The 17,470-nt window shown below is 58.8% G+C and overlaps 3 protein-coding genes across 5 annotated transcripts; 2 read left to right on the top strand and 1 right to left on the bottom strand.

Annotated features, from left to right (window-relative positions):
• The first annotated feature begins 886 nt into the window (after positions 1-886).
• CDKN2D (cyclin dependent kinase inhibitor 2D) lies at positions 887-3,368 on the top strand. Of its 2 annotated transcripts, XM_055343907.1 has the most exons (3): positions 887-948; positions 1,207-1,362; positions 2,416-3,368. In XM_055343907.1, the coding sequence occupies exons 2-3, from the start codon at positions 1,222-1,224 to the stop codon at positions 2,773-2,775; spliced, it is 501 nt and encodes a 166-aa protein (XP_055199882.1). In that variant the 5' UTR covers positions 887-948; positions 1,207-1,221; the 3' UTR covers positions 2,776-3,368. The 2 variants fall into 2 exon arrangements, with proteins under 2 accessions (XP_055199882.1, XP_055199881.1); XM_055343906.1 differs by lacking the exon at positions 887-948 and having other exon boundaries at positions 1,029-1,362.
• A 469-nt stretch (positions 3,369-3,837) lies between these two features.
• Positions 3,838-12,254, top strand: KRI1 (KRI1 homolog). 2 transcript variants are annotated; one of them, XM_055344506.1, is made up of 19 exons: positions 3,838-3,947; positions 4,059-4,132; positions 4,913-5,018; positions 5,365-5,482; positions 5,726-5,780; positions 5,858-5,907; positions 6,202-6,298; positions 6,379-6,456; positions 6,700-6,836; positions 7,136-7,262; positions 7,366-7,461; positions 7,552-7,722; positions 8,825-8,900; positions 8,995-9,083; positions 9,176-9,302; positions 9,388-9,518; positions 10,458-10,522; positions 10,637-10,735; positions 11,375-12,254. In XM_055344506.1, exons 1-19 carry the CDS (start codon positions 3,854-3,856, stop codon positions 11,712-11,714), a joined length of 2,130 nt encoding a protein of 709 aa, XP_055200481.1. In that variant the 5' UTR covers positions 3,838-3,853; the 3' UTR covers positions 11,715-12,254. The 2 variants fall into 2 exon arrangements, with proteins under 2 accessions (XP_055200481.1, XP_055200482.1); XM_055344507.1 differs by having other exon boundaries at positions 5,861-5,907.
• ATG4D (autophagy related 4D cysteine peptidase) lies at positions 11,906-17,382 on the bottom strand. Its single transcript, XM_055344508.1, has 10 exons — positions 16,853-17,382; positions 16,250-16,333; positions 16,000-16,173; positions 15,442-15,718; positions 15,304-15,368; positions 14,415-14,545; positions 13,434-13,512; positions 13,281-13,357; positions 13,069-13,188; positions 11,906-12,454 (listed from the first exon to the last, which is right to left on the bottom strand). Exons 1-10 carry the CDS (start codon positions 17,082-17,084, stop codon positions 12,272-12,274), a joined length of 1,422 nt encoding a protein of 473 aa, XP_055200483.1. The 5' UTR covers positions 17,085-17,382; the 3' UTR covers positions 11,906-12,271.
• Positions 17,383-17,470: the final 88 nt, after the last annotated feature.

Consider the following 17,470-nt stretch of genomic DNA (forward strand, 5'->3'; position numbering starts at 1 on the left):
ATCACCTTCGGAGCGTTTACCGCTCCGCAAAGATTTAATTTCTGTCTTCTCCCAACCTAAATGATGGGGGGTCCTGCAGCGGGAGCCACCGGGCTGCCTCACTCTCCAGTTCGGCGCCTAGTACACAGACGGTGCTCGCTAAGTGAATGCAGGCACCTGTAAGAGCCGCCTCGGACCTCGCCTCTCGCCTCCCAGGCTCGTCCACGTGGCGGCTGCAGCTTGCAGCGGCGAGTTTTGTCCTCGCCCTGGCAAGTGCCAGGTTTGGTTCAGTCTGAGCCAGACCGTGATTCTTTCTCACCCACCCCAACCCCCCCCGTTTTATTTTCTTGACGGCGCTTAAATTAACCCTACCTAAAATTACGCAGTTGCCCTTATGTGCGCACCCCAGCGCCCGGAAGGCTTCCAGCACGCGGTGGGGGAGCGAATAAAATAATGCGCTGTGCCCAAAGGGCTAATAAATGCTTATCGCGTGACCGGATGGTGAAACCCCGGCCTGAGCTGCCCCAGCCCTGCCTCCCTTCCTCCCAGAGGTGCCGAGGCTCGGGAGCAGCCCGCGCTACCCTGCCCCTGACCTTTCTCCCGCGGGTCAGTTAAACCGGCTCCCTTTCCCGCCCGCCTGGCGAGTTTGAAAACCGAAAACCCCGCCATTGCCGGCGGTCCACCGGTCGCCGGCGGCTCGGCCAATCAGGAGCGACGCCGCCCATGCCGGAGGGCCGAGCTCCCCCGGCGACGCGTGGCCATTGGCTGCGTTGCCCGGGTGGGCGGGGCGCCGCCGGGTCGCGCGCGGGGCAGTGCTGCGGGGCTACAGTGTAGCGAGTTCATAAGAAAACAAATCTGCAGCGTTCGGGGCGGGGCCTCGCGCGCGCTGGCTCCGCCCCCTGGCGGCCGGCTCGGCGGCGACGGCGTAGCAGGCTCAGAACAGACCCCGCCCGTCGAGGAGGAGGGAGGGTGAGTTGGGGGGAGACCCGGCCCCCAAGGGGCGGGCGCCGGCCCCGGCGGGCGGCGGAGGGTTGGGCCGGGCTCCCAACCCCCGGGGACCCGCTGGCCGGCAGGGGGAGGAGCCCGGGGAGGGCGGGGGTCGCGCCCGAGTGCAGACTGGGAGCCGGGCGGGGAGCCTCGCACAGGCCAGGTGCGCCTCGGAGGGGATCTTCGGGCCGGCGTCTTCCCCGCGTTGACCTCGCCGCGGTGGGGCGGGGGACTTTGCAGGCTGCCAGTGTCGACATGCTGCTGGAGGAGGTCCGCGCCGGCGACCGGCTGAGCGGGGCCGCGGCCCGAGGCGACGTGCAGGAGGTGCGCCGCCTTCTGCACCGCGAGCTGGTGCACCCCGACGCCCTGAACCGCTTCGGCAAGACGGCGCTGCAGGTGAGGCCCGGCCGGCCCGGGGCGAGGGCGGGGCGGGGCGGGGACCCCACACCCTTTCCCTTAGGTCTCCTGGCCGCCCGCCGTGGTGGCTGACTGGGGATCCGGTCCTTTTTTTCCTGGGTAGATGTTGCTCCCTGATGTCCGTATTCATGGGTGGGGGGTGGATGGGGTTAGGTTGGGGGAGGGGAGGACTTTGCATCTTCTCTGGACGATTTCTTATTCTCTGGGTGCGGAGGATTCAGTTTCTCGGGGGAGGTTCTTATTCCGTGGTGTGAGTTCAGCTTCCTTGGGTCCTGGTTTCATAGGGATGGCTCTTGTTTCTTGGAGCTTCTGTGGGGGGATCCAATCACTGGAAGGAAGGATTCATGTTTCCAGGGGATCCCCCCCATTTTCTGGAGAGTTCTCTGAGAGGTATCCAGTTATTTGGGGAGATCTCAATTTCTGGGTTGGTTTTTTTCCCCAGATTGCTGGTATATTAAGGGAAGTCCTGATGGGGGCACAGTTACAGATGGTATGGGCGTCCTTATTCCTTGGGGGCCATTTTACAGTGGAACCCCATTTCTTAAGGGAGTCAGTCAAGTACCCTGGGAGCATCCTCATTATATGAGAGGAGCTATTAATTGGAGAAGGGGGTTTCAAATTCTCTGGGCATCTTATTTACCTTGAGTAGGCAAGTTCCTTGGGGGCAGTTTTCATTCCATAAGGCCTATTTCCCGGGTGGGGGTCATATTTCCTAATGATTTCCCGTATGGGCTGGGGCATGTGTCTGATTCCTCGGTGAGGGTCTTAAGTTCCTTGAAATTTTTCATAGAGGCTATTCCCTAGTTGATCATCTTATCCTTAGGTGATGACCAGTTTCTTGGGGGTTCCTATTTCCAGGAGATGCCTTTCTCTGGGGTATCAAACAGCTGTCTGAGAGCTTGTGTTCCCTGGGGCTTCCCCATTCTTCAGAAGACCTCTAGTGTTCCCTATTCTTGCATGACCCCTCTCTTCAGTGACTCCTTTTCAAGGAACCTCTCCCTTGAAGGCCCCTTACCCTGTGCCCCCACACAGGTCATGATGTTTGGCAGCCCCACCATTGCCTTGGAGCTCCTCAAGCAAGGTGCCAGCCCCAATGTCCAGGATGCCACCGGCACTACTCCAGCCCATGATGCAGCGCGCACTGGATTCCTGGACACTCTGAAAGTTTTGGTAGAGCATGGTGCTGATGTCAACGCTCCCGATGGCACTGGGGCACTCCCCATCCATCTGGCAGTGCGAGAGGGCCACACGGCTGTGGTCAGCTTCCTGGCTACTGAGTCTGATCTCCATCACAGGGATGCCAGGGGGCTCACACCCCTGGAGCTGGCACAGGGGATAGGGGCTCAGGATCTCATGGACATACTGCAGGGGCACACTGTGGTACTGCTGTGACCTGGGGCCACCCCCTCCAGCAACAGGACCCAGCGAGGTTCTATGTTAAAAGAGAAGAAACACTTTCTTCTTTCACTCCTGCCCACCGTCGAAAGGGAAGGGGCACCAGTTTTGTGGCTTGTTGGTGTTGATTTGTGAGGGTGTGTGTGTTTGAGGGGTATTTCTCAATTTGTTTTTCTCACCCCTTTTGATGTGTTGGGCAGAGAAGGGCTCCTGCAGACATCAGCCATCTAAACGGTTCAGTTTTCTCTGCGCCTCAGATTGCTGGGGCTGCAAACGCCCAAGGGCAGAGCATTTAAAGCCCCAGCCCGAGTGAGGTCATCGCTTCCAGGGCTCCTGGAACCTGGCGACCTTGGCTGGCTGTACCCAGAGAGAGACCTCAAGTGTGCACACTGCTTTCAGGCATGGGGGAGGGGGGGAGTGTTTCAAATCAATAAAAGGGTAGTATCAGTTCATTCATATTTTGTTGGAAGCTTGTTTTCCAGTCTCTTGTACAGCGTTTAAAGAAAGAGATTCTATTTATTAAGCTTTGTGGAAAAAAAATTGTTGTGTGATAACTTAATGTTTTTACCCATTAAATTAAGACTTGTGCATGATCACAGAGCTGGTGGCTTTTGATTTTTGAGTCTGCGATGGAGTGTCGCGCGTCCAGTACGTTTGTGGGGGGTGGGCGCGGGGTGGGGGGACAGATCGTGGACACTTTGGGGGAGGGGAGAGAGTGGTAATTCCCAGGGTGCCAGAGGTGAGTGAGCTGGGTGGGGCAGCGGTTTACGCTGTCGGAACGGAAAGGAGGCAGGAAACCGCGAGTGGAGAAAGGGCCCCCAGATGTCAGCTGGGTGCCGGGAGCCCCGGGGGGGGCCGTAGTGGGCGGTGGCTGCAGTCTGACCCGCAAAGGCGTGACCCGCGGGCGGGGACTGTGGTCGCACGCCGTCAGGGATCCCGGAAAGACTGGGGACGGGATTAGGCGCGGCCCGCCGGGCTCCGCCTCCTTCCAGGCTCGCCGGGGCGGGGCCGGGAGTGGTCCCGCCTCCCTGGGGGCCGCTCGCCACACGCGTGCGCAGTGGGCCGCGCAGCCGCCATGCCGGAGCCGCGCGGCTCTTCGCCCCTTCGGGTAAACGCGGCGTTTGCGGCCCGGTACGGCCGCTACCGGGAGCGCGAGGAGCTGCAGCGGCGTGAGTGCGGGGCGCGTGCGCGCGGGGCGGCGGCGCGTGCCGGGTCGCGGGGAAGAGGGGGTTGATCGGTCCTCCGCGCTCATCTGGGGGGCTCCCACCTCCGCTCCGCAGTTAAAGATCGCTACGGGGACCGGGACAGCGGCGGCGACTCCAGCTCTGAGTCGGACTCTAGCGACGAGCGCGTGGTGAGCTCTCATCCCCGCGCCGTACATTCGGGAAGCATCCAAGCCCCCCACCGCCTCCCGACCCCGATATACAGAGGGCGGCTCACCCCCAACCCCACTTCACCCCACGCGAGTTGCCATCCTCCTCTTCCTAATCCCATGAAGGGCACAGCGCTCCTCCCCCGGGGGCGGCCACATTCCCGTCTACTTCCCCTCTCCCGCCACCATCCACCTGCTTCTCCCATCGTGAGAGGTGCGACGATGGGACCGCCGCGTCTACTTTTTCATCCCCAAGAGTTTAACCATTTCTTGGCGTCGGACTCAGTCCCCGAAGTGGGACATCCCTCTGCCACGTGGGGCGCACAGCTTCTCACATCATTCTCACATCAGCCCTGATTTGGGGCCTCACCGTGCAACCCAGCCCCTGCTTGCTGTCCCATCTGTGTCCTCTCTGCTCACCTGCCCCCGTGTTAATCCTTTCTCCGGGTAACTATCCTCCCCTTGCCCACTACCTTCTATGTCAGATCCTGTACCTATGTGGGGCCCGCCCCTGCCCGCCCCCCCCCCAAGAGGGCCCCTCGTCCTCCTCTACTTGTTTTGCATCTTTGGACCGCCCCTCTTACCCACCCTCCAGCCCCCGACCTGCTTCTGTTCCCCCTGGATCTTTCTCCTTCCTCCTAATGTATGCCCCTCCCTCCACCCTAATTTCCACACCCTCTCAGCCCACCTGCCCCCTATTACTTAGTGCCCCCCAGCCTCCACCGAGGCTCTCACCGTTTCTGCAATCCTTTCATGCCTTAGGAGTTTGACCCCCAGCAAGAGCGTGACTTTTATAGGACTCTCTCCTTGTTGAAGAAGAAGGACCCCCGCATCTATCAGAAAGATGCCACCTTCTATCAGAAAACAGGTCTGGGGCTGCTCCTCCCTTCGGCCCAGGTTCCTCGTTCCCTTACTGGTTTTAGTGACTTCTGAATGAAGCCTTTTAACACACAGGTCATGTTCCATGTCCAGAGTGCTTAGCGGAGGGTTTTAGGTTATTGTGCTTGGCGCTGTTCAAAGCAGGAGTTACTCACTGAATGAGCACAGCCAGTTACTAACACACAGTACAAGTGTGATACCTGTTTCACAGCTGGGAACTGGTGGCTCGGGGATTTGAAACCGCCGTCTGACCCTGGCCCCGCCTTGTGGGATCCTTGGCCTGGGGAAGGTGGGGGGTTGTGGGTGATGGCAGGTGTCTTCTGGCAACCTGACAGTATCATCCTCGGAGAGCGAGGAAGCTGAAGAAGTGCCAACAGCCAAAGAGAAGCAAAAGAAGATGCGTCCTATGTACCTGAAGGACTACGAGAGGAAGGTTATCTTGGAGAAAGAAGGGTGAGAAGAGGTCCTGACTCCCTGCCCCATCCTCCCCGCAGCCTTCCCCTGGCAAGTGGATACATGAGACTCTTTGAAAGGGCGGGAAGCAGCTGGTGGTGACTCACCAGGGTTGAGGGGACCCCAGAGAACAGGAGTGTCAGTGATCTACCTGCACCGCCCCCCCAACTGCTGTTTGGAACCCTGTGGGGACAGATGAGCTGTGGGATGTCTAGGCTGAAGCCCCCACTCTCCCTTGCACAGCAAATATGTCGATGAGGAAAATTCAGATGCAGAGACCTCCAATCAGAGATTCCAGGTAGGTGGGGTGGAAACCCTGGTTGGGGGCTGAGGGGCCTGGGGCTGGGCCTGAGGCCAGCATCACTTTCTCTGCAGCAGATCTCGTCGAAAACTTATGTAGAAGAACAGAAACAGCTGAAGGAAAGGTGAGTCTGGGCTGGCTGAATGGCCAGATGGATCAGTGCTGAGGCTCTGGGGTTGGATAGGCCTGGGTTCAAATCCAGCTGTTACTTGATGGCTGTATGCCCTTGGACCCATCACTTAGTCTTTCCGTGCCTCAGTTTCCTCATCTGTTAAATGGGGTTGATGATGCCCCCTGTGCCACAGCACTGCCCTGAGCTTGGTGAGGAGAGCTCAGGACTTAGTAAACAGGCTTCATCTCAGGACTGTGGGCAGGGACCAGCCTGCGTATCCTGAGTCTTCCCCTCTCACACGGGCAGCTTCCGGGCGTTCGTGGAAGACAGCGAGGATGAGGATAGTGCTGGGGAAGGTGGCTCTGGGTTGCTGCAGAAACGTGCTAAGACCAAGGAGGAGAAGGTGGGTGCTGGACTGGCTGGGTGGTTGGGGGTGGGTGGCAGGAAGGGGTCGCCAGACCCTCAGTGCTGGCCTACCCTCAGGCCCAGGAGGAGGCGGACTACGTGGAGTGGCTAAAGGGGCAGAAGGAGATTCGTAACCCTGACGCCTTGAAAGAACTGGTGAGTTCTTGGGTCTGTTCTGTTTCCAGCCCTTTTCTGGAAACCAGTCCTTGAGGGGGTCGCCAAGAGCACATAGTCTGAAGAGGGGGTGTGCCCCTCTCTGGACGCCAGTTTCTGTTTCTGTGAAACAGAGGTTATCCCACTTAGTCTGGTGGCAGCCCTAGAAGGCTCGGTTACTTAGGTCCACATGGTGCCCATGCCCACCCGTCCCTAATCTGGGTCCCATCACCCCCTCACCCCCAGACCCACCTCAAGGAATACTGGAACAACCCAGAGCTGGACGAAGGAGAGCGGTTCCTGCGGGATTATATCCTCAACAAACGCTATGAGGAGGAGGAGGAGGAAGGCGAGGGAGAAGAGGAGGAAGGGGAGGAGGAAGGGTGAGCAGTATCCCTTGGGGGCCTGGAGCCAGTGCTGGCCAGAAAGCAAAGGGCACCAGGTGTTTACTTTTTCACACAGATGGTTGCAGAGTTATTGTTGCATGAGGAAGAGCCGCGGTGTGTGGGCTTTGGAGCTAGGTGGCCCTGTTGCCAGCCTGTGCCTCAGTTTCCCCATCTGTAAAATGGGGGTGTCCCCAAAAGTAGGGCTCTTGTGGGGATTCAGTGAGTTAACATTGCTGGGACACAGGAGTGTAGGGGTTTGACTAACACCCCTATCTCTGCCCCATTTTGTCCCTCAGGGGCCCTGGCCTCCCGGTCCAGCTAACCGTGGATGATTCCTCAGACGAGGGGGAGCTGTTTCTGAAGAAGCAGGAGGACTTTGAGCACAAGTACAACTTCCGTTTCGAAGAGCCGGACTCGGCCTTGGTGCGTGACCTGGGCTGGGAGAGAGGACCCAGACCTTGGGCCCCAGGCCGAGAGAACCCAGAATCATCTCTGTGACCCTTCCGGGCTCCCCTGCTCTCCCCAGGTCAAGACCTACCCTCGAAGCATCGCATCCTCCGTGCGCCGCAAGGATGAGCGCAGGAAGGAGAAGAGAGAGGAGACTCGAGAGCGAAAGAAGAGGGTGAGTGGGGGGAGTGCCAGGTTGGGGAGGGCTGCCAAGCCTGCGGGGTGAACCCACACCCTCGCTCCCCACCTGGTCTGCCATCCGCAGGAGAAAGCAAAAAAGCAGGAAGAGCTGAAGCAGCTGAAGAACCTGAAAAGGAAGGAGATCCTGGCCAAGCTAGAGAGGCTGCGGCAGGTCACCGGCAATGAGACACTGGGCTTTGAGGAGCGGGACCTCGAGGACGACTTTGACCCTGCCCAGCATGACCAGCTCATGCAGGTGTGGCCCGTGCACCCACCCCAGCTAGGTGGCGCAGCTTGGGACAGGGCTCTGGGATCAGTGCTTCTTTCCTGGCTATGCAGCCTCAGAGAAGTGACTTGACCTCTCCGACCGTGTGTGTCCCTGTCTGTAGAGTGGGGTCAACCATACTGTCCACTTTAGGGCTGTTGTAAGGATAGCCTGAGAGAAAGATGCATAAAAATTGGTGATACTCGAGGAAGACAGGTTGCTGTGTTTCCTTGAAACTTCTTACCATTGATGGTCATTGTTCGGCTTGAGGGGACATAGCAGTAGCATCAGGCCATGGAAACAGGCAATAGAGCGTTATGGGGAAAGCAGTGGGGGCCCCTGGGGCCCCAAAGAGACCCCTGACCAAGCCCAGGAGGTCAGGGAAGGAGACTGAGGATATGTAGGCTTCAGTTTCTCAGTTAAGTGGAGGTAGATTCTGTGTCTCGGGGTGCTTGTGAGAATGCAGTGAGATGCAGCCCAGTGCTGGGCATACAGTAGGCACTTAATAAATGACATAGTTAGTGATATCTGCCTTGCCAGGCGCCCCCAGGGTGCTGGGGTTCCATCAAGTGCCCAACAGTTTCAGCCTTCTTGGAGCTCATGGAATGGCAAGAATCAGTCTGGTAGTCACTGAGCACCAGGTCACTTAGTGGTCCCGGCCTCCCAGAGCTCCCAGTCTAATGGCAGGCCCTTAACTGTGCACTTACAACCCCCAGGCATCAGAGTGCTGATAGGGATGTGCAGGGGTGGTGGGGTCTTAGACGAGACTGGACTTTGTCAGGTGTGGTGGTGAGCAGGTTAGGGCGGTGGCTGAGTCCCGAGCAGCAGTTAGATATGAGGGAGGGAAGGAGGGAGTGGACCCGGCGGGGGGTTGCCCAGGGGCAGAGGTCTGTGGGGAGGGAAAGAACCAGCTCTGGAACAGAATGGTAACCAACACAGCATGGGGGTGCAGGGGCAGGGAGGACACACAGAGTTCCCCTCATGTCAGCAGCTATGTCTGGGGGGTGCTGGGAGCCAGGTAAGGTGTAGGAGTAACACTGTCTTGGGGGAGAGAGCCTGGCTGATCCTCCTGGCCCTGACCCTGACCCTGCAGAGATGTTTTGGGGACGAGTACTATGGCACCACGGAGGAGGAGAAGCCGCAGTTTGAGGAAGAGGCAGGGCTTGAAGGTGAGGTCACCCAGGGCACCGGCCTGGGGGAGCTGCTTGGTCTGAAGTTGCGACTTCCGCCCTGACCCCCTACCTCTGTGTCCTCCGGAATCAGATGACTGGAACTGGGACACGTGGGCTGGGCCTGAGCAGGGTGGAGCTTGGAATGAACAGGAGCTGCACTGCGAGGACCCCGACTTTAATGTAGGTGCCATGGGTGGAGGGGAGACCCGGGGGGGTAGGTGGCCCCCCTCCCTCACCCCCAGAGGGCTGGCCTGACCTCTGCGTCTTGGCAGATGGACGCGGACTATGACCCCAGTCAGCCGCAGAAAAGGCAGCGTGAGGCCCCCTTGACGGGCAAGAAGAAGCGCAAGTCACCGTTTGCCGCGGCCGTGGGGCAGGAGAAGCCAGTGTTCGACCCTGGTGAGGTCCCAGGCCGGTGGCAGTGGGCGGGCAGGGGCTCCAAGGGGCCTGGCAACCCTGGCAGCTTGGCCCCCTCCCTGCACAGGAGACAAGACGTTCGAGGAGTACCTGGACGAGTATTACCGGCTGGACTACGAGGACATCATCGATGACCTGCCCTGTCGTTTCAAGTACCGCACCGTAGTTCCCTGCGACTTCGGGCTGAGCACTGAGGAGGTGGGGTACCATTCTGGGGTAGGGGGCGCCCCCTCGGCAAGAAGAGTGTGTAGTCAGCAGATGCTGCAACTCCCCCCACTCCCTCTTCCGTCATCTTGGAAGGAATGTTAGAGCTAACAACTGTACTGACAAGGTTACCTGCCTCAGCGCTTTGCCCACAGAACAGCCTGCAAATAGTACTTTTACTTCTGTTGCCAAATATCCGCAGTTGGGTGGCTTGGTGGGCTCTGGAGACAGATGGCCTGCATTCAAATCCTGCCATGGCCGCTCACCAGCTGTGACCTAGAAGACTCTGCCTCTGTTTCCCCATCTATAAAATGGGCCTAATAACAGCCCCACTGCAGCCGTAGAGCTGAAATGAACATGTGTGGCTCTTGCGACGGTACTTGCCTGGTAGCCATGGTGGCCGTGGTGGCTTGAATGTTCATGGTCAGCAAAGCCAACATTTATGGAGCTTATACCTTCTGCATTCATTCAATCTTCCCGACAGCCTTTCAGTATTTTCTAAGGGGCTTGCCCGCCTCATAGATGAGGACACTGAGGCCTGAGCTGGGAACCTAGGCCTCATCTGTAATTAGCAGACCTGGTCATTGGCGCAGAGCCCCTTGCCTGTCCTGAGGCTGCTGGGACCATGGTGCCTAAGTGAGGCTCTAGGGCCCCTGGGCCCAAACTGGAATCTGACTTCAGCCACTTCCTGACCACGTGACTGGGGCACGGATCTCCTTGCTGAGCCTGTTTCCCCATCTGATGCCCCCTGCCAAAAACATCCAGTGGCCTTCACAGAGATCAGTCCTTTCCTGCAATGGTGACATCCCTGCCCAGTGGTAATAGCGTTTCCCTGTTTTGACCAGCGAGATGGCTAAAGCTTAGAGAGCCAGGCCCCCTGCACCCCTGACCCAGGGCTCACAGAGCAGGACCCCACCCTCCCTTCCTATGTAGATCCTCGCTGCCGATGACAAGGAGCTGAACCGGTGGTGCTCCCTGAAGAAAACCTGCATGTACAGGTGACATGGCTGGGCCAGGTGTGCCAGGAGGAGGGGCAGGTGGGCGGGCAGGCAAGCAAGCACGGGCACCTCCCAAAGCAGCCGGCGATAGGCGTGTCTGCCGGGCATCCGCAGGTCAGAGCAGGAGGAGCTGCAGGACAAGAGGGCGTACAGCCAGAAGGCCCAGAACTCCTGGAAAAAGAGGCAGATCTTCAAGTCACTTTGCACAGAGGAGTAAGTGTCACTGGCTGGAGGAGGGTGGACTTGGAGCCTGCTGGGCCTGGGTTTGAGTCTTGCTCTGTCAGCCATTTGTTGCATGGCCCTGGGAATGGGGCTTCCTTTCTCAATACCTGGGTTCAAATTCTGGCTGGGCCACAGCTGTGTGGCGTTGGACAAGACGCTTGTCCATTCTGGGCCTGTGTCATTTTTTAAATGCGGGTGGTAGGGGGTAAAGATGGCTTGTTTCTTGTTGGGTTCTTGAGGATTGAGTGAATTAATTTGGGTAAAGTGCTTAAAAAATAGTAAAACCATATAGGTATTAGCGTTATCATCATGCTCAGTACTTCCTAATCTATAAAGCAGGGGTGATAGAAGCCCACGGAGCTGATTTAAAGCTGCAATAAATCAATTTCCACGAACAGCTAAGTATAGGCTCAAGATGCCAGAATTATCAGCAATACAATTGAATCTATGAGTTCAGTAGAAGAGGCCCAGTTTTGGTGTCGGACTTGGGTTTGAACCCCAGGCAGGCTCCTGATTTGCAGCCTTGCCTCTCTGAGCCTCTCCTTTCCTCATTTGTAAGATGGGGGATGTGTACTCAGGAATAAGCCTAATTGTGACCAGCTTGGGCTGAGCCCCCACTTTTCTCCTCAGGACTGAGACACTCACGGAAGCCACAGGGAAGCCACAGAAAGACAAAGCCGGCCCGCAGGGGCAGCTGCTGGCACCTGATGGGGGCTGTGGGCAGCAGCCCCAGCCTGGGAGCCCCCCAGTGCAGGAAGAAGCAAGCCCTGTGCCACACACCCAAAAGCCAGTCCCCCAGGGGCGGAGGAGGGGCAAGAAGGCACGTCTCCTGGGCCCCACTGTGACACTTGGTGGGCATGAGTTTAGCCGCCAGAGACTGCAGGCCTTTGGTCTCAATCCCAAACGGCTGCACTTCCGCCAGCTGGCCCGACAAAGGAGGAAGCACCGGGGTCCCAAGAGTCGCCCCTGAGGTAGCAGGTGGGGGCCCTGGGGTTTCTCCCTTCCAGTCAAGCTCCTGACTGTTTCTCCCTCATGGACTGTGTGGACCCTGTGGGCAGAGAAGGCTTCCTGTCTCACAGATGTGGCAGCTGAGGCCTACCTACCCAGCTTCCTCCAGCATCTCACTTTGAGACACACCTCAGACCCCAGCCATAGCCACAGTCAAGTTAAACGGCTTTATTAGCCCCTGGTGGCCACAGTTCCCCCCGTCACCCCCAGATCTCAGCAGGGTAGGGGTTTTGGGACCAGTGAGGGGCACGGGTGGTCCAGTGCAAACTACAGTACTTGAGTCAGGCCCTGAGTGGGTGTCCGGGAACCCTCCCTCCTCGCCCTGTGAGGAGGCCCAGCTGGCGGGAGGCAGGTGTACAGGCTCTGCCCCAGTTCAGAGGTTTCCTGGACTGGTCTCAGCTGCAGTTGTCAAGGGGTTGATGGGAAAAGGCCCATCACCTCCAGATTTCAAGCTCCCACACCCAGCATGACATAAATAAAAAAATAAATAGTGCGCATCTTCTCCCCCAACCCCACGCGTTATAAAAACACAAAGTCCTCAGAGCTTGGGCGTTTGGCTTTGAGGAGCCGCCCCGTGCGAGGGAGCCGCAGTGTTGGCTGGGAGAGCTGGGAGCAGAGGTCGTCCAGGCTGTGGTCCTGAGCATGGCCTTCAGCCAGGGTGAACATGGGGTAGCGCTCAGTCGCTGAGGAGGAGCTGAGGACCTGGCAGGAGGAAGGAGAGTGGCTTAGCTCCAAACCATATTAATTGTCCTAGAAGTATAATTATCCTAATAGGTATATTTATCAGGTGCCTCCTGAGCTCAACTTTCATCCCTCCAGGGCAATGACCCAGGCCAGCCAATCAGCACCTCCCATTCCCTCGGCCACAGTGACTGGCCAGTGATGGGCGTATGACCCAGCGTGACTGATAAACAGTAACCCTAGGATTTTTGCTGCATCTCCTGGGAAAGTGGGGCTCCCTTTCCACTGAAAAGGAAGGTGGGTGCCCAGAAAGACTGATGGCCCCCTCTTGCAACTACAAGGGTAAAGCCCTGATGGGACAGTAGAGCCAGGAGAAAGGGAGAGGTTCCACCACTTGAGTTCCTGGGTGCAGCTGTCCAAGCAGTGATGTGCCTCGCTTTTTGTTTTACGCCCTTCATTTGGTCTAATTAGCAATAACTGAGCTTTTTTAGCTTGTGGGCAGGATAATAATCTTGGCAGCACTGCCTGCAAGTAGCCTCCCTGGGTCTGCTGGACTCAGGGTCTCTCTGGTCCTCTTCAAGACCCTCCCTGTCCGCTTATCCGCCACCTGCTACCCTCCACCACTCCTTGCTCACCCTGGTCAGCTCTGAGCAGAGTGTCTCGAACTCCTTCTGGTCTCCAGCATAGAACCCCACCGTACAGCTCGGGTCCATCTTGGCAAAGGCCATCTTTCGAGGTGAGGTGCAGTGGAAGGACTGGGGCATAGAAATGAGGCAAGTTTGGAGCCCCAGCCTCCTCCATGTGCCCCAAAAGCCCACCCCGGAGATCCTGCCCCCCACCGGCTCACCTCCAGGGGAAAGTCAGCCTGACTGACATCCACAGTGGGCTGGCAGTAGTGGGGGTCCAGGTAGAGCAGGAAGTCATCTGCAGGAGTGGAGGCATGAGCAGGGCTGGGGAAGGGCAGGGTGGGGCAGGATGGAGCGGGACAGGGTGGGCCTACCCTGGTAGCCGATGAAATACAGTGAATGCCGTGGCTTGCCCCCCATGATGCCCAGGCACAGCTCTGAACGCAGGAGCTCCTGCAGGGAGAAAAGCGGGTAGAGGAGTACACTCCGGGCAGGTGCCGTCAGACAGTCCCTTGGTAAACACGTAGCAAAACCCCGATGTGTGCAAACCCAGCCCTATCTCACGGAGCTGACGTTCTAGTGTAGGAGGTAAACAAGGAACCTGATGAATAAGTTCTGTCACATGTCAGTAGGCGGTAACACTGGGAGAAGAAAAGAGAAGGGAAAAGGCTTTAGAATTTTAAGTAGGGGAGTCAGGAAGGCCTCACTGAGAGGTGTCATCTCAGCGAAGACCTGAAGGAGGATAGAGAGGGAGGGAGGAGTGAATCTCTGGGGAAAGAGCGCTCCAAGCAGAACAGCGAGTGCAAAGGCCCTGAGGCTGCTGTGTTCTGAAAACAGGAGGCTCAAGTGGTTGGGCAGAGTCAAGTGAGAAGGAGAGTGGGGGCAGATGAGGTGAAGGAATGGGCAGGGACACGGTACAAAGCTTTGCAGGCTGTGGGGAGAACTTTGGCCTTCATTCTGAATGAAAACACACTGGAGTTTTTCCAGCCTTGCCCTTCCTTTAGCTGGAACACTGGCTCCTGCCCTGGCTGGCGAGGGGCTTGCCTAGCCTGCAGCCACCCCCATCTGCCCTTCATAGCCTTAGTTTTAGTTCCTCTTGACTCTAAGGTATAATGCCACAGCCATCAGTTTGGTTTCAGATCCACTGTCCTTCCCCCGTTAGAATGTCCACTCCCAGAGGGCACGAATGTTTGCCTGTTCACCGCTGAAACCCAGCAGCTTGGCGTGTAGTAGGTGCTCCCTAACTACCGAGTCAACAGGTGGACAGATGCAGGAAGAAGCAGACACACCTGGCCGGAGCTCAAGGAGCCCCGGCAGTCCCCAGGGGAGGCTTGGCGGAACCTGGCAGACCTTACCTTCACGCAGGGCACGTACACGGGGTTGAGAGTCTCGCCGCCCAGCCGTACTGGCACCAAGATGACCACAGACTTCCACTCAGCTGTGGGGTCGGGCCTGGCCACCAGGCGTGCCACGTCTGCCTTGTACACTGGAAAGGCGGCACAGCCGAGTCACATCCGTACACCCCCATTCAAGCCTCGGAGTGTGGCCCTCTACATGCCTGTGCCACCTCAAAGGGTCCCACTCCTGTTGTCAGCAGAAAGGGAGGTCTTTCTGGTGCCCCATGTACCCCAAACTCCCCCCCACCCCGACAATTCCACGGCCTCTGGGCAGGTGTAGATATCCCTATTTTCCAGAGAGGGCCGCTGAGGCCCTGAGATTTAGATAAAGAACATAAAACTAGGAGGAGACAGAGAGCCTTGTGCACAGCATGGAGCACCTCCCCAGCTCCAGGCCTGATTAGTCTTTACTGACTCAGCGCGTGCATTTGCCAGTATGGAAATAGAGCACCGAGCAGTCGTCCCTGCATGTCCCTCCTCCTCAAGTCCAATCGGCAGGTCTCCATTCTCCCCCTCCTCCCTTACTGCTAGCTAAGCCCCTTCATGGCTCCCAGAAAAGCAGATTCAATCCTTTCTGGAAACACAGCTACTAAGGTCTGAATGCTGGTGTCCCCTTATGTCCTCTCTTCTATCACTTGCAGAGAAGGCCCTAGAGTTTCCTCTACTGGTTCCAGAGGGAATGGAGGGATCCTGGGCACCTCCCACTGTGCGGGCCCCGAATCCCTTCCAAGGCTTCCTCTGCCCCACAACTTGTTTCAGCCTCTGAGGAAGGGAGGTCCTAAGAGGTGGCTGAGTAGCGGCTGGCTCAGGGTGAGAACTCTGTGATCTTGGGTTTCCAGTCTCTTACCTGTGCAGTCCTGAGAAACATACACCACCAGGCGTGTGATCTCTGAGCAGCTCTCCACAGCTTTCCTGGGGGTGAGAGGGAAGGCCTGAGTTCCTGGGGGAACTCAGTGGCTCCCAAGTTCCCTGCAGTGGCCCTCACCTGAGTATGTGTGCCACCAGAGATGGCCCATACCAGTCACCCGCCTTCTTGCCTGAGCTCTGCCCAAGCTCCACCAGCCGGTGTAGCCCAAAGGGAGCCTGGGGGTGGTCGGCGAACCAGGACACTATCTGCCGGTGTCGACGTTCCTGCTCCAGCTCTGGGGTGCCTTGGGCCCAGCGTGGGGGCATCCAGCGTGCAGGCCCATGGTAACGGTTGGGAGAGGCCAACCCTGCTGGCTCAGAGGGGCCCAGGCCTGGGCCCTCAGCCCACGTCCAGTCTGGTGGGGATGGAGTACAAAGTCAAAGGGTGCCAGTGGGCCAGGGGGACACAGTTCCCATTTGCTCATCCCTTATGTACAATTCTAATGCTCCTGAGACCTCAGGTTTACCAACAATTTCCACATTGCTGAAACCTATTTTATCAACTCTCACTCCCCCAAAAAACTTACTCTGCACACAATCTAACATACCTTTAAACTTAGTTTACAAACAATTCAAACACTGCTGCCTGTGTACTTGGTGCCACACTTCTAGGGTGTCCTTCCCTTCCAGCACTCACCCCTGGGCAGGAAATGCAGCAGCAGGCCCTGTGCCAGCATCATCTGCCCGCTGCGCAGCATGCATCCCCAGCCACAGTCTGAGGTCAGACAGCCTCCAGCGAGGGGCGGGAAGTCCCGGCGGTAAGTGAGCCACAAGCGGGACACGAAGTCCCGTTGGAAACGCTGGATGTCACCTACAAGAGCAGACTGGTCAGCTGCCACCAGGAATACCAAGCCTCCCTTGACCCTGGCCTGGGGCCACCAGCTCACCCTCGCCCTCGAAGCGGTAGCGGCGGCCACAGAGGTGGACGCTGGAGATCTTGCTAAAGCTGGTCCGGCTTTTGACTGCCCAACCTGGGGAGACGCGGAGTAGCACCCAGCCAGATGAAGCACTGGCTTGACAGACACGTCACATAACAGTTATGACAGCGACAGCGCTTCCATCCCCCTCGCCTGTGAAATGGAGACCATCCTGGGTCCTATCTCAGGGCTGGCACTGGGCAATTCGGGCCATATTCCTCTCAGATGGAGGCAGGGACCCCTAGGAACAGCCACGTGAGTGTCTGCCATCAATTCAGGATGAATAGAGCAGATCTGATTGTTGTATCCGTTTAACAAAGGGGGAAAATGAAGGCACAGAGCAGCATGAAAACCTTGCCCAAGGTCACACGGGAATGGACGAGGCTTGAAAAAACACATTCCTTTTCGGACCTGCTGCAGGTGCGCCCGGGGCGGGCCGGGCAGGGCGGGGGACCCGCAGGTGACTCACGGGGGGAGCGCAAATGGTGGGACTGTGGGCGGAGCCGGGTCGACCTCCGAGCCCCGCCCGGCCGAACCCTCGGAACACAACCCCCGGGCCCGCCCCCTCCTCACCGTACTTGACGTTGTTCCAGGCCGTCAGGAACTTCGCCTTAAACTTGTCCACTTCGTCCGGCTCCCCAGGGGCGGCCGCGGGCGAGCCAAGGGCGGGGCCGCTGGCTCCAGAGGGCCTCGGGCCGTTGGGGTCCGGGACTCGGGGACCCCGCGGCCTGCGGCCCTCGGGGCGGCGCGCGTCCTCCGGGCTCCCGCTCCGGTACTGCGCGGCGGCCGGCGACACGGAGTTCATGAGCGCGCCGGGAGGGCGGACCGAGGGCCCGGGGCGGGGGCGCCGCGGCGCCCGGAAGGCGCTAGTCGGCCCCGGACGCGGCGGCCAGGCCCCCGAGCCCCGCGCGGGACGCTGTCACCGCCGCCGCCGCCATTTTGGCGGCCCTGGCCCCGGGAGCCCAGGCGGGCGCGACACGGCCTGACGCCCCGCCCCGCCCGGCCCGGCCCCAGCCTGGGTCGCCGGCCCCGGTTCCGGGTGGCCGCGCCGGGACCTTCGGCCGCGGCGCCTCCCCGCGGCGCCCCACGAGCACGCCCGGCCACCCTATCGCGGCGCCCAGGCGCGCCCGAGCCCACCCCCCGCCCCCCTCCGCAGGCCCTTATCGGAGGCCCCAGAGCCGGGAGGCCCCG

This window comes from Nyctereutes procyonoides, unplaced genomic scaffold (assembly GCF_905146905.1).
Source record: "Nyctereutes procyonoides isolate TBG_1078 unplaced genomic scaffold, NYPRO_anot_genome, whole genome shotgun sequence".
Lineage (NCBI taxonomy): Eukaryota > Metazoa > Chordata > Mammalia > Carnivora > Canidae > Nyctereutes > Nyctereutes procyonoides.